The 25,847-nt window shown below is 44.4% G+C and overlaps 1 protein-coding gene across 1 annotated transcript in view; it reads left to right on the forward strand.

Moving 5' to 3' along the window:
* LOC124619391 (vacuolar protein sorting-associated protein 54) overlaps positions 1-25,847 on the forward strand; it is a 154,927-nt gene that overhangs the window by 13,693 nt on the left and 115,387 nt on the right. The window contains exon 2 of the mRNA XM_047145738.1: positions 7,024-7,327. Coding sequence (XP_047001694.1) covers positions 7,024-7,327 — 304 coding nt within the window. The remainder of the gene's footprint in view (positions 1-7,023; positions 7,328-25,847) is intronic.

Genomic DNA, 25,847 nt, shown 5'->3' on the forward strand with positions numbered 1-25,847 from the left:
ATGTTGACAGAAAACTGTGCTGGTCCTCCTACGTTTCCTATCTTTCGTCTCGCTGTCTGCGATCTGTCAACACCCTCCGTGTCCTGAATGGTACCTCCTGGGGAGCGGACCGAGTGGTCCTTCTCCGCCTCTATTGCGTCTTAGTGCACTCGAAATTGGACTATGGAAGCATAGTTTACTCCTCTGCTCGGCCGTCTATTCTTCAGCATCTCGACTCTATCCACCACCGTGGATTACGTTTAGTGTCTGGAGCTTTTTACACTAGCCCTGTGGAAAGCCTTTATGCTGAGACTGCTGAACCTCCGCTGTCCTATTGGCGAGCAGTCCTTCTGAGTCATTATGCTAGCCATCTGTCTTCCATGCCTGCTAATCCGGCCCATGACATTTTTTTCGACGCCTCCTTGGATTTAGGGTATCCAGGCCACCCTTCCTCCCTGCTACCACCGGGAGTCCGCTCCCGTCAACTGCTCCATTCTCTTTCCTTCCACTTTCCTAAAACCTTCGTGACAACTTGGGGTACAGCACCACCTTGGCTCCGTCCCCGGGCCTGCCTGCTCTGTGACCTTTGTCAATTTCCCAAGGATGGTACCCCCTCACTTGTTTATCGCCGGGCGTTTGCTGCTCTATGTGCACACATGAAGGAAGCCACATTTATTTACACTGATGGCTTGAAAACATCGTTAGGTGTAGGGAGTGCCTATATTGTTGGCGACACCCCAAATCGATTTCGGCTTCCCGACCAGTATTCGTTATGTACTGCGGAGCTTTACGCTGTTCTCCAGGCTGTCCACTACATCCGCTGCCATCAGCGGATACAGTATGTTATCTGTTCAGATTCTCTCAGCTCTCTCCACAGTCTCCAAGCTCTGTACCCTTTCCACCCTCTGGTCCACCGGATTCAGGACTGCCTCCACTTGCTCCATTTGGGGGGCATCTCTGTGGCGTTCCTGTGGATCCCAGGACATGTTGGTATCTGTGGGAATGAGGCGGCCAATATAGCGGCCAAGGCTGCAGTCTCTCTTCCTCGACCAGCTATTCGCACGATTCCATTTGCCGATCTGCGGAGTGTTTTATGTCGTCGTGTTGTTCTTTTACGGCACGCACATTGGTCGACACATAATAAATTGCGGGACGTGAAAGCTCTTCCCTGTACTTGGACCTCTTCCTCCCGAACGCGTCGTCGGGAGGAGGTAATTTTAACTAGGTTCCGGATAGGGCACTGTCTTTTTAGCCATCGACATCTTTTAAGTGGTGATCCTCCCCCACTCTGTCCCCACTGCTCTCAGCTGTGGACGGTAAGACACCTTTTACTTGAGTGCCTCTATTTTACTGCGTTACGCGCCCGTCTACAGCTGTCGCCTGATATATCTTCCATTTTAGCTGATGACATGCTCTCAGCCGATCACGTTCTCGAGTTTATTAGTGCCAGTGAGATGACGTCAGTCATTTGAAGCTCTTTTTGGGGACAACCAACCCCCTTCTATAGTGTTTTTTAAGTTTTCCTTCTATTTTTAGTTTCTCCAATTTTTTGTGTTTCGTTCTCAAGAGTGAATGTGTCACATTACTATTTCAAAGTTTTCTGACAGAAATATATGTTGAAGTTCCACATGATCTCTCTCCAAAAAGTACAATATGTTGATTTTTGATGATTTTTTAAAATGCTACAGACCTCTCCAAATGAGACTATTTGTGAAAATATTGTAACGTAAGGGAGAATTGAAAAATTGTAGTAAAGAAACCAAAAGTGATAGAGATCTGAATTTATTTTCAATACGGTAAATACTTTGTTTCCATTACTATGAGACATCATTTATACATACGCACTTTTGAAAATATGAATGGTCACAGGATGTTAAGTATCTTGAGAAATGATAAAGTGGAAGGACTGCTAACTATCAGCTATGACATTAATGCATGAATTCTTAAACTGTCAAAATATTTGTGCATAAAACTGAAAGAATCTGAATTTTTTTGGTTATCTAGAAATTATTCTCTCCAAAATCCCCCATCCTAAATGTTCTAAAAATTTCGTGGTACGTTAGTTGGTCATTGTACTTAGGGAGTGTACACAGTGGGCAATACTTGTCTGTACAAAGTGTGGGAAATTTTTTTAAGTAGACCTAGCTCTACTCTCAATGTCGAAAAATCGTGGACACTTAATATTTAAGTGATCGCTGATTTTAAGTAAATGTCATGTAAAACTTGTACTTCTGAATCAAAATAATTACTGTCCAACACTATAAGTGAGTGGGAAAACAATTCGTAATTTTGTTCATAAGTGTTTTATAACAAAACTGAGATGTATAGAATATTTATACCCCTTTTTCTTTTGATGGTATTATTCACACATTATTATTGTCTTCTGTCATTACTTTACGTCATGGCTTTCCCTAAATTAAAATTGGCTACAATGGAACAATCAACATGCTCTGTTGAAAAGAGTTCATTTTTTTTCCCCATCTGCTTCTCATTGAACTTCTATAGCCGAGCTGAATTTGCGCAAGGGCAAGGATGATCCAACAAGAGCAGTGCATGGGAAATGAGAACTGTGCACTGATCTTTTGATGATAGCCATTTGAAAGCATTAGCAGGACTATGAGATTTCTTAAAGCAGATGGTTATATCTTGCAGCTCATGAGAGATACTTCTTGTTTCACCCACCACTGATTGTTGTACGCACAAGAAATGAATTGGCGCATTACAGTGTTTTCTAAAGTATACTGTGGTCTCTGCATTTCACACACAGTAACTGGCTGCATTTTGTGGAGTCCCATTGTTGCAATGTGTGTGACACTCTGGGATGCAACCCAGTTGTGACGTGATTGAATTCCTACCACAGGCTTCATAGCAGACCACTCGTATCTCTTTTTTAAACAAAATTTCCTTAATGTACTTTCTTTTAGAATTAGTGTTTCAGGTTTGTTACTAATGTCAATATGGTGTGTACTAATCAGTAGCATCTCTTATAGCATCAACAGCTTCATGGTGGTTGTTAAATCTTGTTGCAACATGTTTACAGAGACCTCTCACCCCATCACATACACCTTTTCCGTGACCTGTTGCTGCAAATATCCTTTTTTTAATTCCAGTACTACAGTGTCGACAAAGCTCATAAAGCTGAAAGCGGTTTTTAAAATGTGATGCTACACCATCAATCGCATACACATGTTTAGGAAATGCATGGCCTCTAGATGCTATGTTCTCAATTATCATGCTGACAGCATAGCATGCATGTGCCCTGTCATGAATGAGATCATCACTGACAATAGCACAACAGTGTGATATTCCAAGGAAATAGGCAACACATGTAAATATTGATATCTGTGATGTGTGCCAGTGGTGACTTTGAATTTTGTTTTTCAAAACAACAGACCACTTCTCAGCAAAGTAGAAATGAAGAACTAAAGTGTCAGTATTCTGGGGTGTGGCTAATTTTACTTCTGCTATGGTCTGTCTCTGCAACCTCCAGATATCATGATGAGCTATTCCTTTCATGACCCAATGCCTAATGATGATGTTACACTATCAAATTTCTTTGTCAAAGATATTTGATGGTGTAATAGGGAACTTTGTCAAATGTTGTCCAATATTTGATCAAATCTAAGTCCTTGCTGTAGATTTGATCAAAGAAGTCGCTTGTCTTCTGTTCACTGCAATGTGACATGTTACCACATGGAGCGCTAGCATCACTGCAGCGTTCTGTCGTCTTTAGTGTTTTTATAAACATTGCTGGTAAATACAGTTGGTGTGTGCCGAAAACTACAAAATTAATAGAGATGTATGAAGCTGATGAGGCGCTTTACAACGTGAGACACCCTGAATACAAAAATAGGTTAAGAAGATTGGAGACCTGATCTAACCCTATCCTGTAGCAGGGAATCGGAGTGTTACAGTGAGCTTGTCTTCTGCAGATGTAGCAGTTCTTGAGTGAATATTGTGCTTTGTGATATGAGGATACACTTCGCTGAGCACATACAGAAATGTCTGCTCATCCATTCTTAAGTAATTGATGTATGACTTGATGTCCTCCACTATAAGCTCACGTAACAAGCATTGTTGAATGCTTTTATAGTGTCGTCGTAAAACCCACGGCTTCACCCAGGTATGTTTCCTTTTTTCCCCCGCTTCTCTTCCGCATGTGCACATAGTGCAATTGTGTTACAAGCAACTGCTGTGATTAATAGCAAGTTGTTGTTGTTGTCAGCCATCTTGAACTTTGACGAAAAATATGATGACAGTGTAATACCCCTTTTAGCTCTACATCAAAGACCTTTGTCAAATATATTTGACGGAATATTTGATCACATCTTTGATCAAATCTTTGACAGAGAAATTTAGTATTGTAATACTGGCCTAACCTCTGTAACAAACTTCCCTGGCTCTACTGCCTTCTTCACCAACTCTCCTCACTTCCACAGTATGTAGGTTATGTCATTATCAGTATCCTGAAGGTGTAATGCTTCAACAGTCATCACTTCAGCACCAGGATGTACTGCACACTCCAGCAACCAGCATTTATCTTGCAGCTCTTGACATATAGGCAAAAGCATCAGGTCCATCTGTGTGTACTTCTTTCATGTGACACTGCTTATGGCTAAAGAAATGTTTCAGATAAGTGCAGTAAATACATGTGCATACTTGCTTCACTGGCTGGCATTTTACCCAATTTGGTCGTAAGGAGTAGAATTTTGTGAGGCCAATTTTTAAATTCAGGTTCTCCATTTTCATTAGGAGATATGCTTCTCTTATTGATCTTGTCGTATGTCTTTTTGCCTTTTTAACTTTTCACCATTTTCACTAACAGAGATACCATCAGCCTGTTTAGGACTTCGCCTGCTGCAATTGATGTCATCGCTTCATTAATATTCCAGAGCAACAGTAAGCATAATACCTTGCAACGGATGCCCACAGTAAGAATCTGGGCATGCCAAAATACCTTTCTCATTCTTTATTCTATGGGTTTTTGAAATCAAATAATGTGAGGAAGTGGGTATGTATTTCTGTATCTACTGCTTAGAGTAGCTACCTGGTGCCAGTATCAGTGACTGTACATTCTCAGTATACATGACTGCTGAGATAGTGGTATTTAGATTTTGAAACCACACACCACATTTTGTGCGCATACCACTTGTCTTCAGGTTCTGCTCCAAGTGCATCCACATTATACACTTCACAAAGTAGATAAATTGTTGCTTGTGTAAAACTTGTTTCAATTTCTTCCTCTTTTCTTTTTACATACTGTTTTCTTCTTTTGCTTCTTATCCTTCCTGGATGTTTAAGAGGGGATATAGTAGGGGCTACAGCAAAAATGCTAACAGTCAACGCATTGAAAACTTCACACATAGGAATTGTTCAGGTAGGGTGTCACTAAATTTCTTCTTGTAATGAGTGTAGCAGTTCCTGCACAATGAAGGTGATGCTAGTACCATTACTGGAGGACCAAAATACTTCTGCAATAACTCTGACAGATCTCCAACAACTGTGAAGTGTTTTTCACTTTTCTTAATCACCACCTTCTTTTGTCTTTTTTTCATAGTCCACACACTTCACTTTTCACTTCTGTATTTCCTCACTGACATTGTATCTAACAAAAAGTTCAAACCGAACACAAAACTCGATGCAGGCTGGGTTATGTGCAAGTTCTCACTCGTTTGTTGTACAGAAGAGTGCTGAAACAGTGTTGCCAATATGCATATTTTACACTAGAAATTCGGGGACACGAAATATACAGAATGTTGAAAAATATTGCCCACTGTGTTTGCACTAACTACTAACGCCTTAACCAAACAATATTTTGCGTGATTCTCAAAAGATTTGAGTGGGGGTTTCCAAGTAAATAATTCGTAAAAACTCATAAAAATGTAATTTTTTGCATTTTTTGTAATAAATATTTGCATAATATCTGGTAATATGACATAAAAGATAGCGTTCTGCAACTTTCCAAACGAGAAAAAAATTTTTTTTAAGTGGGAAAATTAACCTAAATTTCATAGTTTTGTTTTAAATTTGTGAGTTAAAGGAAGCCTGCAAGTGTGCAGGTGCGAACTAAATGTCAACACACTAGGATGGAGCTTTAAAGCAAAACATCTGCCTTGTCTCCAGTACTTTTGGTTTAGTATCTCTCTCTCTCTCTCTCTCTCTCTCTCTCTCTCTCTCTCTCTCTCTCTCTCTCTTTCTCTTTCTCTTTTGTTCTCTACTGTTTTAAGAGTTATTTACAAAATATACATTTTTCAAAGGACCATACCATTTACAAAAATTAAGATAAAACCAAAATACTTTATTTCTGAACAGTTATGATATAGAGGTCTAATATATATATTTTCCAGATAAATTCATGACCACAAGTTCACTTGACCTGACCTGTATGATTTGAGATGAAATTGCCCTGTTTTGATATATGGTTCCGTAAGAGACTGGTAGAGGTTGGGCCTGAACTACACTGCCAATGGAAGTAAACAGTTGTGCTGTAGCTACCACCATATGCTTTGTGTACTCCAATTTGCTTTATGTTGTGGATTGCTTTTTTTTATTTGTTTTGAAATGAGTGAAGAGACTAATCGTGGTGAATAAAGGGATTAGAATGCGACTCTCACCACAACAAAAGGAAATAGTGATCCCTATAACAGTTGTCAGTTCTGCTTTCATGGAAGTACAAATGCTGACATAGGATGGCAGCCCTTCAAGAGGGAGGCAGAGCTTTTTCCTGCACTGGTTCTCTCCCATTGGACAGTCCATGTTCTCGTTTGTTTATGGTTATGGCCTACTGCCAAGATACATTGTCCGCGTAATACCAACAACCACTTAGTTCTGTTCTTCATTTCTTTCTGACAATCTGCTTATAGAATTCTGCTGTAGGATCCACTAATATACAATGTTCTAAGCAGTTACAGTCATCATGTGAAACGCCTATATTCTAATGGTAATATTTTATTGAAACTGATGCTGTGATGTCTGCTTATTTTTGTGCCCATTGATATTTATTCCTTCATTATCTTTTATATTATGAAACTATTATGTTGCCAGACATCTGCGAGAACATCACTGTACGAAAGAGGGAGGGTCCTTTGTATGCCATTACGGTCTGAATGGTGTGTGTCCATCACTTCCTGTGGAAGGTGTGAGTGATCAAGACTATGAGGAGCATGTTCTGCGCCATCACGTGCAGCAGCCACGATCTGCGAGGCACCAAGCAATGCTGGGGCGGCACAGCAAACTGCTACTGCTGCAGCAGCAACAACAGAATGCTGAACACTCGCAGCCGTGGACTGTGTACTCAGCATCTCAGAACCTGCCTGCAGTTCTCAATGACCCTAGCCGTGGGAAGCAAGTATGTATATTTCCTATGTAGAAGATAAGAAGCAATAACTGTACATTTCGAACAAGAAGTTGTTGAATGGGACCAGATATTACATTAAGGATGGCCTCTTGTACCAAATGTAGTTTCTGTAAGCAACTTTAAAAATACTAGTGTACAGGTGTCACCAACTTGTGAATACTCTATATGATAAGGCCCTTCTTTTAGAGATTTGCATAAAGGAAAAACACACAAAAGCAAAAGTTAGGCTCCTAGGATTGATTAGTCAGACAGATTGTATTAGGGAAAATGTGATTCTACTGTCAGTTATGTGGAAACAGGCAGTTATGTAGAGCAAAATAGCTCTTAGGGAAAGAGAGAGAAAAAAGGAAAACTGTTTTGTAGTATTTTGCATTTCAGATAGAAAAATGTGGAGGAAATTGCAGGAATGATAGAAAGAAAGAGGAAGCTATACAAGAGAATGCTGTTTAGGCTAGGAGTAAGAAACACTTGAGAATAAAAAGCAAGTTCAGTACATTGTGGCGAGATAATATTAAGTAGTAGAAGCAATTAAAATACATTTTTTTCCCTTGTATGTGACTGTTATCTATTAAAATGCACTCACAGAATTGGCTGCTCTTGTGTTGCATGCCGAAGTTGGCAATTTGTTGGCGTTGATTGTTGCCAGTTGGGTTATAGTATATTGTAGCTACTGAAAAGCACTGAATCTAATGATTTCTTTGGGCAGAAGATAAGGATTGATTAATTTGGTTTTGATATGCAGAGTAAGAGAATAATGTTTACTGATCTGGTTGTTATGAATTTCAAGGTTGGTTACTGATTTTCATATTTATTTGGTGAATGAAAGAAAATTAGATTGGTGACATACTTAGCTTTAATGTAGCCTGAGACGTAGGTTAGATTGAAATGTAACTATTTGATTGTGAGTTGGCGAAGCAAAGTGATGTGAATGGAAGAAAATTTGGTAAGCTGACTGTCTGACCTGTAGCATAACCCGAGGCCTAGATTAGGTAGTAATGTGACAGTTTGCTTGTAACTTGACAAAGCCAACAAATCTGCCGGCCACTGTGGCCGAGCGGTTCTAGGCGCTTCAGTCTGGAACCACGCAAGTGCTACGGTTGGAGGTTCGAATCCTGCCTCGGGCATGGATGTGTGTGATGTTCTTAGGTTAGTTAGGTTTAAGTAGTTCTACGTTATAGGACGTTATAGGGGACTGATGACCTCGGTTGTTAAGTCCCATAGTGCTCAGAGCGGTTTGAATTTTAATGTAACAAAATACCAGCTAACTTTATTTACTACCCATAGAAAATTATGAACAAACCTATACTTTTCCAATGGTCTTCTGGGATTTTTGAAAGTAGATAAAGAAGTAGAGTGTAAAATGAAGGGAAGAAAACAATTTACTGTTGATTTCATGTTGGAAATTGCAGTCACAGTGCCAGAAACATGGATATCACCTACTTGAATAAGGTACTCTTTCTCTCACAACTTCTATCCCCCCTCCCTTTCCACAGACATGCCGTGAAAGAAACAGTTGAATGCAAGGATAAATAAATAAAAATGGAAAATGGCCACAGAAAATCATTCAGTGGCCATTTACAGGGTGATTATAATTAAAGTTAAACTTTCAAACCCCTGTAGAAATAACACCACTGGTCGAATGACATCAAATTGCAATGGAATATTATCAGAGAACGGGGAAAACGTATGACAGAACAACAATTAATAGTTACAGAATGTAGCAAGAGATGGCATTCTAAGCATCATAATTTAATAGCGGTCGCCTACAAATGACAAATGAATTTTACAACAATGCCTAAGGTGTACCTTTGATGTTAAACAAACTGTACTACTCAGTATGCATGGGTGTAAAGGTGTGATACTATTAGCTATGTAAGCCCATCCACCACGGCAAGGTCATAGCGCCTCGGATGGGAAAAATCGGTTTTTAATTGTCCTGAGGCCAAAAACTGCATAAAAAGCATCAGTCAAAATCAAATCAGATTATTAATTTCTGTGTGACTGGCACAGAACATGTACAATGTGCTATCCACTGTTTTCTGCAACAAGTTGAAATTGAGAAACAGTACATTCCACAGCTTATTGAAGTGTTTCCGGTGTCATGTTCAGAATGTGTTGCGCAATGCGTGCTTTCAGTGCAGCTAAGTTTGCAGTTGGAACACTGAACAGCATCTTTCAGATAGCCCCACAGCCAGAAGTCACAAGAATTAAGATCAGGTTATAGGGATGTCCAGGCTGTAGGGAAATGCCGGCTGAGAATTCTAGCATTTCTGGAATGGTGCTTCAGCAGCTGCTTAACTGGATTTGCAATGTGCTGAGGTGCACCATCTCGCATAAAAATAATCCCATCCACGCTGTTGGAGAGCTGGAATGATGTGGTTGCGCAAAAGACTTAGCATTTACTAGTGACAGTACAGGTAACAGGACCGGAAGCACCTGTAGCTTCGAAAAAATATGGCGCCATGATAAATGATGCTGTAAACCTCCACCACACAGAGACCTTTTCAGGGTGAAGTGGTACTGGTTGATTTGCGTGTGGATTTTCCGCTACCCATATTTGACGAGTGTTTGTATTGACATATCCTGTCAGATGGAAGTGGGCTTCATCTGTCCACAAAATCTTCCACGGCCAATCATTGTCCACTTCCATGTGAGCAAGAAATTCTAAACCAAAGGTCTCTCTTGCTGGCAGGTTAACAGGAAGCAACTCTTGCACCTGGGTAATTTTGAATGGATAGCAGAGAAGGATGTTTCGTAGGATTTTACACACCGAACTCACAGGTGTGTCCAGTGTTCGGGCAATTCTCTGTGCACAACACATTGCACACTACCACTTGTCTCCCCCTGCATTGCTGTGGCCACCGCTTCCACTGACGTCAAATCAATTCGTTTCCTCCCTCTACCAGGTTGCACACCAAAAGAACCTGTCTTTCCAAATTTCTGAATCATTTTCTCCAGAGCCATGGCAGTCATCAGACCAGTGCCTTTTCTTTCAAACCCTTCAGTGTCCATAACTTCTGCAGAGTGACGTGTGCACAGTCATCATTCTTGTAATACAGTTTTGCAAGCAGAGCATGATCCTGCATTGAGACAGTTCATTGTGAACGTCGCAGACACAAAAGGAGGAAAAGCCGTGTACCCGGCATTTTTATACTAACTTCAATGGTTCGTGCGCATGGCAGGTGTTTTCATTTACGTATTCTGACACCTACAGCGCCATCTATTGATCAATTTTCACACTATTTTTTTTCTTCTACATTAGGTTTTCCTCCCTTCTCCGATAATATTCTGTTGCAATTTGACGTCATTCTGACCAGTGGTGTTATTTCTACAACATTTCGAAAGTTAAACTTTAATTATAATCATCCTATATATGATACAGCATGGTGTGAAAAACATTTATGGTCAAATCCCATAGTGCTGTGTAACCAATATGTAACACAGGTAACTGCAATTGTGAATGCTGTTAACTGAAAATAGGAGTTACTCTCTTTTGTGGTCACTGTGTGTGACTTCTGTGGAGTATGCTTACTATTTGGGCATGAAAATCTATGGTAAAAAAGGACTGGCCATTAAATGGAAATGGCACTCCCACAGCATCCATAAAAGTTACCCATTTGGAAAATCAAGTGATTGCAAACCATAAAGTCCAGATTGTGCTTTGGACTGCTAGAAAGATAATACCTGTTAAAGTAACTGACCTTTGTAAACAGTTAAGAAAATGAAAACTATGGAGTTTAAAAAATTTCCTCCAAAAAATATCATGAAGGAACACTTTAAAAGTTCAGAAATGACAACTATCTTGATCACTATCGTAGTTTGAAAAAGTAATTTTATGTGTAGTCCTCTTTGACTCTGTATGCTGCCAGTATTACTGTTTACACTACGTGCTGCTGCCAGTGGGGTAAATAACTCTAATATTAGTTATAAGAGAAAATGATTCTGCAGTCCAGCTTAGAGTTGATTCTCACTACTTCTACCCAACTTCACGTCCCACAGATAGTATGCACCAAGGCAATAAAGGTGCAACTTAATTTTTTAGGTAAAGCAAACTACATGTTTTATTAGTAGCACTGCTGTAGAATGTTTGCTCTTTTAGAAATGAGACTTTAACTAATGTCGTGATGTATGAGTATCCAATAAAATTTAATTTGTGTGTCCATACTTTGTAAGCTGCTATGAGGAATTGTGATGAATTACAATCGTTAGGACCCTAACCATAGAAAGAGTGTTTAGGGAAATAGTTTCCAGAACCCCCCTGCGGGTCTGGGGGTAAGAATAGGCCCGCGGTATTCCTGCCTGTCGTATGAGGCGAATAAAAGGAGTCTCAAAAGTTTCGGCCTTATCTGATGGTCCCCTCTCGGGTTTGAACTCCATCTTTCTAAATTCTTCCGAAGAGCGAGCCAATTGGGGAAGGGCGCCTTACATGATGCACCTTATCCGTTGTGTGTTGAGACCTTTAGCCGGCTTTCTCGTTGTTGCAATTCCGCCCCGCTCATTTTCCATCTCTTGGGCGAGAATACGTCCCTGGTTGCAGTTACCACGCTGCACTGTGCAGTGTTGCTCTTTGCTGCGACGACGACCTTGGACATTTTTGCACCTAAGATCCAGCACGGTAGCCATTCCGTTGTGGTGGAGCCGCCATGTACCCTGTTGGTTTTAGTCCCCTGACAACACAGGGATCGCTCTGCTGATGCCTGCGCTGTTAACTCCCCACATATACCAAGGAGTAGATGCCTATCTCCCTGGGGCATCGGGACTCCCGGCAGTGGCCATCCTGCGAGGTGGCCCTTGCTGAGGCTGGGTGGCAGCCATGGGGAGGCCCTTGGTCGGAGTGGGTGGCATCAGGGTGGATGACCCGCAATGAAGCATGGTACATCATCTCTCGCTTGTGGTCAGCCGCCAGCAGTCTCTAAGCGTTCTCGGGCTCAATTTAACGCTCATAAATACGATCCGAAAACGTTCCCCTCCCTGGCCACACCGTGCGAGGAGCTTTAAGTCTCAAAATGGCAGTGACAGTTATTCGCCCCGTTTCCTAGTTTGTACGAGATCTGATGGGGAGTCTTTCATGCCCACAAAGCCTCAGTTCTTTGTAGAGCATTTAGAGGACAAGTTTGGGGAGGTGGAGGGCTTGTCCAAAATGCGCTCTGGGTCAGTTCTGATAAAAACGGCATCCTCTGCCCAGCCACGCAGGTTACTTGCTTGTGACAAGTTGGGGGATGTTAACGTTACCGTCACACCACATAAGAGTTTAAATATGGTCCAGGGTATTATTTTCCATAAGAACCTACTTTTGCAGTCTGATGATGAGCTGTGCGCCACCTTAGAGCGTTGAGGTATTCATTTCGTCCGGCATGTTCATCGGGGTCCGAGGGACAATCAGGTTGCTACCAGTGCCTTCATCTTGGCCTTCGAGGGTGATACATTACCGGAGAAGGTCAAGGTAATGGTCTACCATTGTGAAGTCAAGCCCTATATCCCTCCCCCGATGCGGTGCTTTAAGTGCTGGAAGTTCGGCCACATGTCGTCCTGCTGTACTTCCAGCCTCACATGTCGAGATTGCGGATGTCCATCACATCCCAATACTCCATGTGCCTCGCCTCCCATCTGTGTCAACTGTGGAGAGCCTCATTCATTTTGCTCACCAGACTGCAGGATCTTACAGAAAGAGGGCAAAATCATGGAATATAAGACCGTGGACCGACTGACCTATCCTGAGGCTAAGAGGAAATATCAGCGCCTCCATCCTGTGCAAATGACTTCCTCCTATGCCGCTCCAACGACAACTGTGTTAGACCCATCAGTTACGCAACTTTCAGTCGGCTTGCCGAACCGTACAACACATGCCCCCTTGCCTGTAGGGAGCACTATACCCCCTGTTGCTCCTACGCCACCTACCTCGGGAGCAACTCCCCCCCCCCCCCCCCCCCCCCTCCCACCCCACACATCGGGGACATCCATCCCCGCTTCTAAGCCGGAGAAGCGTCCAACTTCTTCGGCTTCTCACACTCGCAAGGCGTCCCTTGGGTGCCTCCCTTCCCAGATTTCCACAAGTGGGAAGGCTGACGCCCGACAGTGGCATAAGTGCCCACAACCAGCTGGTCGTAGGGCTTCACAAGCCTCCTCCGTCCCAGAGACTGAATCGGTGAAGCCCTCACAGCCAGTGAAACCCAAGGAGCAGTGTGAGAAATCCAAGAAGAAGAGCTCTAAGCCCAAGGAACTCGGTGGCACCCACCCCACCACAACCTTCCAGCTCTGCGTCTGAGGACGAGGTGGAGATTCTGGCGTCTGCTGAGGACCTCGATCTCGCCAGTCCCTCGGACACAATTGATAGCACTTGCACAGGTGCTCAGTCGGAGGCAGCAGGTGACTCAGCGGCGTAATCTGCCCCCCCCCCCCCCCCCCCCAGTCCCTTCACACCTTTCTCAGCCGTGGACAATATCATCCTCCAGTGGAACTGCAGCAGTTTCTTCCACCATCTTGCTGAGCTCCGACAACTTCTCAGCCTTCACCCTTTCCTCTGCATTGCTCTTCAATATAGCCCTCCGCGGTTATCGGGGTTATTATAGGAACCGGGCAGCTTATGAAAGTGTATCTGGTGGTGTCTGCATCTACGTCCTTCACTCCCTTCACAGCGAGTCTGTCCCTCTACAAACACCTTTAGAGGCTGTCGCTGTTCGGGTGTGGACGCCGCAGGCTGTTACTATCTGCAGTCTTTATCTTCCACCGGATGGTGATGTCCCACAGCATGTCCTGGCTGCACTGATAGCACAATTTCCGCCACTTTTCCTGTTACTGGGCGACTTCAATGCCCATAACCCTCTGTGGGGTGGGTCAGTGACAACAGGTCGAGGCGCAACCATTGAGCATGTATTGACACAGCTCGACCTTTCCCTTTTAAATGATGGTGCCTCCACACATTTCAGTGTGGCTCATGGCACGTACTCAGCCATCAACCTTTCGATCTGCAGCCCTAGCCTCTTACTGCCTGTCCAATGGAGTGTGCATGACGACCTGTGTGGTAGTGACCACTTTCCGATCTTTCTGTCACTGCCACAGCGTCACTCTTCTGGGCATCCTTGCAGATGGGCTATGAATAAGGCTGACTGGGACTTGTTCTCCTCCATGGTCACTATTGCGCCTCTTTCTAATGAAGCCATTGATGTGGTGGTTCACTCGGTTAGCACCGGCATCGTCACTGCCGCAGAATCTGCCATTCCCCGTTCTTCTGGGTCCCCTCGGCGGAGGACTGTGCCTTGTTGGTCACCTGAGATCGCCGAGGCGATTAAAGATCACCGATGGGCGTTCCAGCATCACAAACGACATCCCTCAATAGAACACCTCATAGCCTTTAAACGGCTGTGTGCGCAGGCCTGCCTCCTTATTCGCCAATGCAAGCAGGAGTGCTGGGAACTGCATGTCTCCACCATTGGCCTCCATATCTCTCCATCGCAGGTTTGGGCAAAGATTAGGCGCCTCTGTGGCTATCGGACCCCTGTCAGCGTCCCTGCGCTCTCACTGAATGGAGCAGTTTGTACCGACTCAAACATAATTGCAAACCACTTGGCAGAGCATTTTGCTCTGAGTTCCGCTTCTGTGAATTACCCACTGGCCTTCCGCTCCATTAAAGAGCGATGTCCCATTCACTGAGTGGGAATTCCACAGTGCCCTAGCCGCTTGCCCTGATACAGCTCCCGGGCCAGATCGCATCCACTGTCAGATGCTGAAACACCTCTCAGTGGACTGCCAGCGCCACCTCCTCGACCTTTACAACCGTATCTGGGTCGAGGGTGAGTTTCCGTCGCAATGACGGGAAAGCATTGTTATCCCCGTTTTGAAACCTGGCAAGAACCCATTGGAGGTGAACAGCTACTGCCCCATTAGCCTCACCAACGTTCTTTGCAAGTTCCTCGAACGCATGGTGAGGCGGCAGTTGAGTTGGGTACTCAAGTCTCGGGGCCTTCTGGCTCCGTCTCAGGGTGGGTTCCGTAAAGGCCGCTCTGCCGCCGACAATCTGGTGAGCCTGGAGTCAGCCATCCGTACGGCCTTTGCCCGCCGTCAGCACCTCGTAGCTGTCTTTTTTGACATGTGGAAGGCGTACGATACAACATGGCGCCATCACATCCTCTCTATGCTTTATGGTTGGGGTCTTTGGGGTCCACTGCCGATTTTCCTACAAAATTTTCTGTCACATCGTACCTTCTGCGTGCGAGTCATGGCCTCCTGTAGTTCCTCCCAAGTTCAGGAGAACGGGGTACCACAGGGATCTGTCCTAAGTGTCTGCCTGTTTTTAATTGCAATTAACGGGCTCGCTGCGGCAGTGGGAAAGTCTGTCTCAGCTTCCTTGTATGCTGACGACTTCTGCCTCTACTATAGCTCCATTGGCATTGCAGCTGCTGAACGTCAGCTGCAGGGTGCTATCCGCCAGGAGCAGTCTTGGGCTGTAGCACATGGCTTCCAGTTTTCGGCTGCCAAGACCTGCGTTATGCATTTCTGCCGGCGACGAACAGTTCACCCTGAGCCGCGGCTTTATTTTTCCGGCGAACTTCTTGCTGTGGTGGAGACACATTGGTTTTTGGGTGTGGTTTTTGATGCCCGGTTGATTTGGCTCCCACATACTCGGCAGCTTAAACAGATGTGTTGGCGGCATCTTAATGCTCTGCGATGGTTGAGCCACACCAGCTGGGGCGCTGACCGATCTACCCTCTTATAGCTCTAGCAGACGTTAATCCAGTCCTGTCTGGATTATGGGAGCCTGGCTTATGGTTCAGCATCCCATTCTGAGTTGCGGGTGCTGAACCCAATCCTTCACAGCGAGATACGACTTGCTACTAGTGTTTTTCGGACCAGCCCTGTGAACATCTTACTTGTGGAGGCAGGTGTCCCTCCACTGCAGTTACGGTGCCAACGTTTACTGGCCGCTTATGCTGCACATGTTTGCAGCTAGCCCGGGGATCCTAATTATCGTCTCCTGTTCCCTGAGTCAGTCGTCCATCTCCCAGAACGTTGGCCCCGGTCGGGTTGTACGATCACGGTCCACGTCAGAGAGCTTCTCTCAGGGCTTGAGGTTTTCCCTCTTCCACCTCCTTTCCGGGCCCCTCTGCATACACCCACGCGGTGCGTGCCCCACCTTTGCCTTCAGCTCGAATTGGCACAGGGCCCGAAGGACTCAGTCCCTCCGGTGACCTTCCCCCGCCGTTTTCTTTCCATCCTTGCCACGTATCAGGGCTCTGGCATTATTTACACTGACGGTTCGATGGTTGCTGGTCGTGTCAGTTATGCTCTGACTCTAGGGGACCATTACGAACCATATTCTTTGCCGGCTGGCTGCAGTGTTTTCACTGCTGAGCTGGTCGCCATCTCTCGTGCCCTAGAGTATATCCGCTCCTGCTCAGGTGAGTCCTTCGTTATCTGTAGCGACTCCCTGAGTGGTTTACGAGCTATCAACCAGTGTTTCCCTCACTCTCGCCTGGTGATGGCTGTCCAGGAGTCCCTCTTGCCCGTTGCGGCCACTCTGTGGTCTTTGTGTGGACCTCAGGCCATGTTGGGATACCCGGCAATGAACATGTTGACCGCGTGGCCAAACAGGCCACCAGTAAACCATCTCTGGACATTGGCCTCCCGGAGACTGATTTGCGAGTGATCTTACGCCGCAAAGTTTTAGAACTTTGGGACACTGAATGGCGCAACCTGACCACCCCAAACAAACTCCGTCCTATCAAGAAGACGATGAATGTGTGGCGGTCATCCATGCGAGCCACTCGCAGGGACTCAGTTGTCCTTTGTCGGCTGCGCATTGGCCACACCCGCTTGACACATAGCCATTTACTGCGCCATGAGGACCCGCCTCTATGTCGCTGCGGGTCAGCTTTGACAGTGGTCTACATTTTGTTGGCCTGTCCCCTTTTAACTGTGCTCAGGCATACGTTTGCACTGCCTGATAAGCTCTCTGCCCTTTTAAAAGATGACACTGCCATGACAGGCTTAGTTTTGCGTTTTATTCGGGCAGGGGGCTTTTATCACTTAATCTAAGTGTTTGTCCTTTTTGGATTGATTCTGGCCCTTGGCCTACGATTTCAGTCTGAGTTTTTAGTGTGTTTCTCGGTGGTTGGCTTTTCCTTTTTTGTCTCTATGGTCAGCCAACCACTGTCACACACTGTGTGATTTTAATTCCTTTTGTCTGGTCTCTAAGTCTTTCTTGTCCTGTGTCGTCTGCCATCTTTTCCATTGTTCAGTTTTATTCTGTGTGGGTGTTTGAAATTTTGGAAAAAGGGACCGATGACCGTAGCAGTCTGGTCCCTTCAGTTCCACAAACCAACCAACCAGTTTCCAGAATGAATTTTCACTCAGGAGCTGCTGATGCATTAATGTGAAACTTACTGGGACTTGAACTTTAAAATTTTGCTTTTTGGGGTCAAATGTTCCAAGTTTGAGTCCCAGTCTGGCACAAAATTTTAGTTTGTCAGGACATTATAAATACTCAGTTGTTAATGCATCATTCAGATGGAAAAAGTTGGATATTAGTCCCGGCTCATTTTAACATATTGTAATTGTTTTTATGTATCTCCAGATGTGTAATAGACAGGTAACATACACACATTTACTTCTTGATACGGGAACTTTGTACACGTGATGACTGTGTACCAATACTGTATTCCATTTCTTTGTAAATTTATTTTCTGTAAGCAATGCAAACTATATTTTACCTGCCTGTCAGTACACTTTTTACACAACAGTTTGTGTTGTGATTGTATTTAAGCTTCCGTGTGATTTATCTCCATCCTTTCCTAACTCAATAATATGTACATGCACATATGAAATTGCATCACTGCACAGTTTCACAGTGTGTCTTTCAAATTGATTTGCTGTGGGATACGTGCAGCTCAGTTATTGTTTTCACTGAATACTACTTGCCATGTTCTCTTATTTTTAGGACTATTTCACTTATGCTTTCTGTTCGTAACATTAATAAAGAGGCCAGATCTTGAAATTAAAATAAAGTAATAATAGTTGTCAACAGTGTCATCATCAGCTATTTGATGTCCATTGCCAGATAAATGCCTCAGCTGAACTTCTCATTGTATTACGCCCTACATTTATACACATCTGTGTTTCTCCAGAGTGTTTTCTAATGTTATCTATCTACTGTCCATTAGTTTATAGTCTTGGTATTTTCTTAGCTTTTGAAATCCAAACAAGAACTACTTCTTTTGTCCATCAATCATCCAGAATTTCCTTCGTTCCTCTGCCTTCATATAGACTCTTTCATGTACAGTCCAGCAAAAGAGGGGGGGGGGGGGGGGGGGGGGGGAAGAACTGTTTTCACAGAAAATGGCAAAGTCCCACAACAGAAATTCTCAGTGTGTACAACTACATCACAAATTGTGGCTACACTTCCGTCACATTTGTGTCCATGTTATGGCTATATGGGCAACAGATTATCATACTAGCAATGCATACTATACACAACAATGGAAATGAATACCAATTAAACAGTATTCATTTAAGTATAGGGTGTTAATGGCAATTCCAAAATCGTAGTGATTTGATTGGCAGCACTTGATGCTCTCCGAAGGTGGTGCTATATTTCTGTACTTGTGTAATCATGGTTGAAACACAGTGTTCCAGTATTAATGGCACTCTGAATGAAAACTTTTTCCTGCTGTTTTGATTGAAACTGCCATTTTTGATATGTTCCAGTGTACAAAATACAAGTTGGTTCATGCAAAGAAGAGCAGCCATATACTGTTAAAAATGTTATTTATTTGCACAAATAACACCACTACCGGTTTTGAATGGACAGGTTAATTTTCGGGTGGCTGTTCATGTTTATATTCATTTGTTGTAGTTTACATTAGCTGATGGGAAATAAACAGCCAACAACCAATGAAAACAGCACTAAATGGAATATGAATGTCAACAGCCGTCTGAAGATGAGCACATTGGTTCGAAACAGCTGTCAGCACTATTTGTGTAAATAAATAGCATCATTATCAGTGATTGGTTGCTGTTTTGTTCTTTGTAAGAATCGGCTTGTAAAAACTTTCCTATTAGTTTCCTGGTATGGCACTTAGAATGCTCTTAATAAAGTATTTATTTTCTAATTTGTCTCATGTTTTGGAGTGATGCACTAAGCAGCATAATTCTTTGGTCTCAGAATGCCATATCAGTTTTCTGAATAAAAATCAGTTATGTTCAAGCAGACACACACTTTTTTTGTCCTGACAAATGTCAGGTTTTGTACTTAACGATGTTAACCAATTCCACTTTTCAATTATTAAGTTCTTTGCCACAAATTAAACCAGCAGTTATGTTGTTCGTGTTGTGATCTTCAGTCTAGATGCAGCTCTCCATGCTACTCTATCCTGTGCAAGCTTCTTCATCTCTGAGTAACTACTGCAACCTACATCCTTCTGAATCTGTTTAGTGTATTCATGCCTTGGTCTCCCTCTACAATTTTTACCCTCCACACTTGTCCTCTAATACTAAATTGGTGATCCCTTGATGCCTCAGAACGTGTCCTACCAACCGATCCCTTCTTCAAGTCAAGTTGTGCCGCAAATTCCTCTTCTCCCCAATTCTACTCAGTACCTCCTCATCTGTTGCATAGTCTACCCACCTAATCTTCAGAATTCTTCTGTAGCAACCAATAATGATACATACTCAAATACAACACCAAGCTCAACAGCAATCCTTTTGCCCTTTTGTTTGGGAACTCTAAAATTCATGGTGACTCTGTTTCAAATACAATCAGGTCCAAATTAAGTTTCCAAAGAGGAAGTTTTGTCTGTGTGTGTAAAACTATTCGCCGAAGGTGGCCAGTTAACCCATTTCATGCCACTGCTTTATCCAACTCTGGGTGCAGTGAGGTCAGATGCCACATCTGGATGCGACATCATATGCACACTGATCAAGTGCCAGTGCTATCTCTCTTGGCTTGTGAAAGCTCAGATGTCCTGATGGTAAACGAAAGTTTGTCATATACTCATCTGAGAAACTGTGCATTATTATGTTCAAGATATCTTGGTTATATTTGTGTTATGCTTGCAACACATCAAATAGTACGGTGCCAAAAAAATTCTATAGTAATGCAGACACTAATTACTTTAGTGGAATTCCAGAACCTCAAACACTACCATGGAGCATCCACATAACTAAAAGGATTTGCTCTTATTGGTATATTCTAGGCAGAAGAAGACGAGCACTTCAAACAGATAACAGTAAATGTTATAAATTTATGTAAAACAATATGTGGGAATTACACTGAGATAGCAAAAGCTATGAGGTAGCAAAGTGCAGATATACAGATGGCGGTAGTACCATGTTCACAAGGTATAAAAGGGCAGTGCATTGATGGAGCTGTCACATACACTCAAGTGATTCATGTGGAAAGGTGCCCGACATGATTATGGCGACACAATACGGATTAAGAGACTTTGAATGCGGAATGGTAGTTGGAGCTAGATGTATGGGACATTCCGTTTCAAAAATTGTTAGGGAATTCAATATTTCAAGGTCCATAGTGTCCAGAGAACACCAAATATTGGGCATTACCTCCCACAATGAGCAACACAGTAGCAGACGGTCTTCACTTAGTGACCAAGAGCAGCAGCATTTGCATAGAGTTGTCAATGCAAACCGACGAGCAACACTGCGTGAAATAACCACAAACATCAATTTGGGATGTACAGCGAATGTATCCCATCAATTTGGGATGTACAGCGAATGTATCCATTAGGACAGTGCGGCGTAATTTGGCGTTAATGGACTTCGGCAGCTGATGACTGATGCGAGTGGCTCTGCTAACAGCATGTCATTGCCTGCAGCACCTTTCCTGGGCTCATGACCATATTGGTGGGACCCTAGGTGGCTTGAAAACTGTGGCCTGTTCAGATGAGTCCCGGTTTCATTTGGTAAGAACTGATGATAGGGTTTGAGTGTGGCCCAGACCCCATGAAGCCACGGACACAAGTAATCGGTAAGGCACTGTGCAAACTGGTGGTGTCTGCGTAATGGTGTGGCTAGTCCTCTGATCCAGCTGAAGTGATCATTGATTGGAAATGGCTATGTTTGGCTTCTTGGAGATCATTTGCAGCCATCCATGGACTACATGTTCCCAAACAGTGATGGAAGTTTTTTGGATTTTAATGCTCTATGTTACGGGGCCACAATTTTTCATGATTTATTTGAAGAACATTCTGTGTAATTCAAGCAAATGATTTGGCCACCCAGATCACCTGACATGAATCCCATCGAACATTTATAGGACATAATCGAAAGGTCAGTTAGTGCATGAAATCCTGCACCAACAACACTTTTTTGACATTATCAACAGCTATAGAGACAAAAAGTGTCAATATTTCTGCCGGGGACTTCCAACGAATTCTTGAGTTCATACAAAAACTGTTACATGTGGTGCAGCCACTGTCACCAGTGTTTGTTGCGTTATCATTGGCATTTACTGTACACAGTTGCAGGTACCAGAGCTTATAAAGACACGCAAACAGTTTCTACCATACATTAGTCATCGTTGCAAGTTCCAAACCAGTCTGGTCTGTTCTACGGTCCGTTCATTTGTGTGCGTGTCTCCTAGTACCTCCCACTTGTGGATATCTCCGTTGCTTGATCAACTGTCAGTGTTTGATGGCTTTTGCCTTGCAAGTGCAGTTGCGCTACCTCAGTTCAAAACAGGTTGTAAGCACTGATTGTGATTCATACACAGTGATTGTGAACTTATCATTTCAGATATGCCAATGGTTTATTTTCTTAATTTCTGCTATTATCTTTTTGATATGTCAGTTACACATTATTCTGTCTTAATTGTAAATGACTTTTAGTTTCTATCAGGTGCCACTCGATGTTGATCTTTGTTTGCACTAGGAGCAAACAATGTAGTGGCATCTACAAAATTGATATGGTTAAAATGTGCTCCATTAAAACTTATTCTCTCTTCGTTTTCAAAGTTTAAGGTTCTGAAAATTTCCTTTAGGAGTTTTGCAAGTAGTTTTGCTGACATGGAATCCTATCTGACTCCTGTTTCAATTATTAATTCCCCTCTCTCCAGAGGAAGCTGAACATTGACTTACATATTTTTTAGTTTAACAACAAGGCTTGAATCAGTGCCTTATTTCTCAAGGAGTGCTGGTGTGATTCTGTTGAAACTGGCCCAAAAATTATCTCAGAACCTAAGAGTCCAGTAAAGCGATAATTCATACACGTTCCCCTGTTCTATAATTTTGTTTGTGATTTGCAATTTTTCCATTCTGCTGCATCCAGCATGTTTCTTTTCCTGATCAAAATTTTATGTTTTTCTATACAGTTGATGATAACTTTATTGATCATTTTGTAAACTGTGAGGGGAATGCTGATATAACAGTATTTTCTAATGGCTTACATGATTCCTTTATTGTGAAGTAGAATAACTTCATGGTGAATTGTCTTCTTACAGAGGCATTCTGTAAACATTACAGCAAGTTCTGTTTGTGTTATGTTGCCCCCATGCTTAATTATACTACCTCACCATCATCTGCTGTTTACCCCCTGCGGGTCCGGGGATTAGAATAGGCCCGAGGTATTCCTGCCTGTCGTAAGAGGCGACTAAAAGGAGTCCCTCCCCCTCAAGGGGGTAGTTAGCGCCTGCGTCTGGAGACGGACGGTTCCACGACCTCTATTTGCGGTCATTTTGCTTTCACTTCTCGTTTCTTCCTTCCTTTGGTTGGTTTCTTTCTTTGCTCTTCTCCATCTCACTGTCTTTCTTACTCTTTCCCTTGTCTTCTTCTCCTTGCCTTCTCATTGCCTTCTTCTCCTTGCCTTCTCTGGTCTCTGCCTTGGCGTTTGAGACAGCCTGTCCTCTCTCTCCCGCTCTCTCTTCTTTTTCCTCTTCTTCCTTCCTCCCTGTGCGCGCCTGAAGGCCGACCCACGCGTTCGCACGCGTAGCCGGTGACGGGGTAACGCGTAATTCCCCGCCCTGGGTAGACAAGTAAGGCACGCACGTACCCCCTGGTAAAGGCCAGGCCCAGGGAGGGGTGATTGCCTGAGCTGATACCTTCTGACCATGCCGATTGGTCCCTCCGTCTGTTTCTCGGGAGGTGTGACCTGAGGTGTAAACATTCACCTTAGGCGGGAGTGCCCTCTGCGAGGGTCCCCACAAGGAAGGAGCGCGCCATCGGAGACGCTGGCAATCATGGGGTATTCCTCCGCAATGGATTTCTCTTCTTCTCTCTCGACTTCTGCCCATAAACGGAAACTTGACCAGCCACCAGTGACAAAAGTACTACCGCCTGCCCCACAGTTCCTCGTAGTTTCTCGATCTGAGGACGGCAAGGATTTTTCCTCTGTCAACCCTTTCGTTATCCAGAAGGCCGTAGATGCCATAGCCGGATCTGTCAAGTCGTGTACCAGGTTGCGTAATGGTACCTTGTTACTAGAAACTGAGAGCGCCTTTCAGGCACAAAAACTGCTTCGAGCCACACTCCTGTACACGTTCCCTGTCCGGGTGGAGGCTCACCGCACTTTGAATTCGTCTCGTGGTGTGGTATATACTCGATCACTTGACGGATTGACTGACAAGGAGATTCAGTCTTTCCTAGCTGAGCAGGGCGTGATGGCTGTCCATAGGGTCATGAAAAAGGTCAACAATGACTTTGTACCGACCCGGACACTTTTCTTGACCTTTGACAGTGTTCAGCTGCCGTCGCGTATCAAAGCGGGCTACGAGGTTATTTCTGTTCGCCCCTATGTCCCGACACCTACACGCTGCTACCAGTGTCAGCGTTTTAATCACACTCGCCAGTCTTGTTCCAATGCGGCTAAATGTGTCACTTGTGGCAGGGATGCCCATGAGGGTGACTGTCCACCTCTGTCTCCTCGTTGTGTGAACTGTCGGGGTGACCATGCAGCGTCCTCCCGCGACTGTCCCATCTACAAGGAAGAACGCTGCATCCAAGAAATTCGGGTCAAAGAGAAAGTGTCCACCTCGGCTGCTCGCTAGCTATTTGCTAGTAGGAAGCCCACGCTGCTCCCAACGGGAAAGTACAGTACTGTCCTCGCCTCTCCTCGGACAACCAGGGAGGTGGCGACGCAGACATGCGATCTGACCTTCGGCACCACGGTCGTCCATTTGGTCAGTGCTACGATCACGCGGTCGACGTCTCCTCTTCCTCCCGTCACCCCTCCAACACAAGCACCTTCATCAGCTTCTGCCAAGACTAAGACCCAGAAATCAGATGCACGGGCCTTCAAGAAGGAACCGTCCCGTGCAGACTTCCTACGTACCTCGCACTCCCAGCCGTCAACCAGTACTTCCACTAAAAGACCTTTCAAGCACAGTTCTCCTTCTCCTCCACGGCGCATTTCTTCTCCTGTGCCACCCAGCAGTTGCCGCCCCAGGCCGTCATCCGTTTCGCCTGGCCGCACCGCTGGTAGCCGAACATCTGGCCGTCCACCGGCGGAGGAAGCTCCTCCTCCCGGCCATCTTAACGAGATGGCCGATGAACCTATAGAGCCAATGGACGATGACTGTCCGCCTACTGATAGCGGCGGCAGTAGTACTCGCTCGAAGCCAGGCCCTCAGCGGCCTTCGAGGTGACCCCTTCTTTCATCTTCCTTTTCTTCTCACGACGGCACTTATTCACTGGAATATTCGCAGCATTCGCTCCAACCGAGAGGACTTGAAGTTGCTGCTCCGCTTGCACCGTCCGCTCGTCGTAGCCCTCCAGGAAACGAAGCTACACCCATGCGATCACATTGCCTTGGCACACTACACCTCTGTGCATTTTGACCTACCCCCTGTGGTAGGTATTCCGGCTCATGGAGGGGTTATGTTGCTGGTCCGGGATGATATTTACTATGATCCCATCACATTGCACACCGGCCTGCAGGCAGTTGCCGTCCGAATTACTCTCCCCACTTTTACATTTTCTATTTGTACCGTTTACACTCCATCGTCGTCTGCCGTTACCAAGGCAGACATGATTCAACTTATTGCTCAGCTACCTGCACCATTTTTGTTAACTGGAGACTTCAATGCCCACCATCCCCTTTGGGGCTCTCCAGCATCCTGCCTGAGGGGCTCCTTGTTAGCAGACCTTTTCAACCAGCTCAATCTTGTCTGCCTCAATACTGGCGCCCCTACTTTTCTTTCGGACACATCTCACACCTATTCCCATTTAGACCTCTCTATATGTACTACCCAACTTGCACGCCGGTTTGAGTGGTATGCCCTTTCTGATACATATTCGAGCGACCACTTCCCGTGTGTCATCCATCTCCTGCATCATACCCCCTCTCCGTGCTCAGCTAGTTGGAACATCTCCAAAGCCGACTTGGGGGCTCTTCTCTTCCAGGGCGACCTTTCAGGATCAAACCTTCACAAGCTGCGATAGTCAGGTCGCACACCTCACGGAAGTCATTCTCACTGCTGCTGAATATTCTATCCCTCACACTACTTCTTCTTCTTCTCCATGTCGCATACCGGTCCCCTGGTGGACCACAGCATGTAGAGACGCTTTCC

This window comes from Schistocerca americana, chromosome 6 (assembly GCF_021461395.2).
Source record: "Schistocerca americana isolate TAMUIC-IGC-003095 chromosome 6, iqSchAmer2.1, whole genome shotgun sequence".
NCBI classification, from domain to species: domain Eukaryota; kingdom Metazoa; phylum Arthropoda; class Insecta; order Orthoptera; family Acrididae; genus Schistocerca; species Schistocerca americana.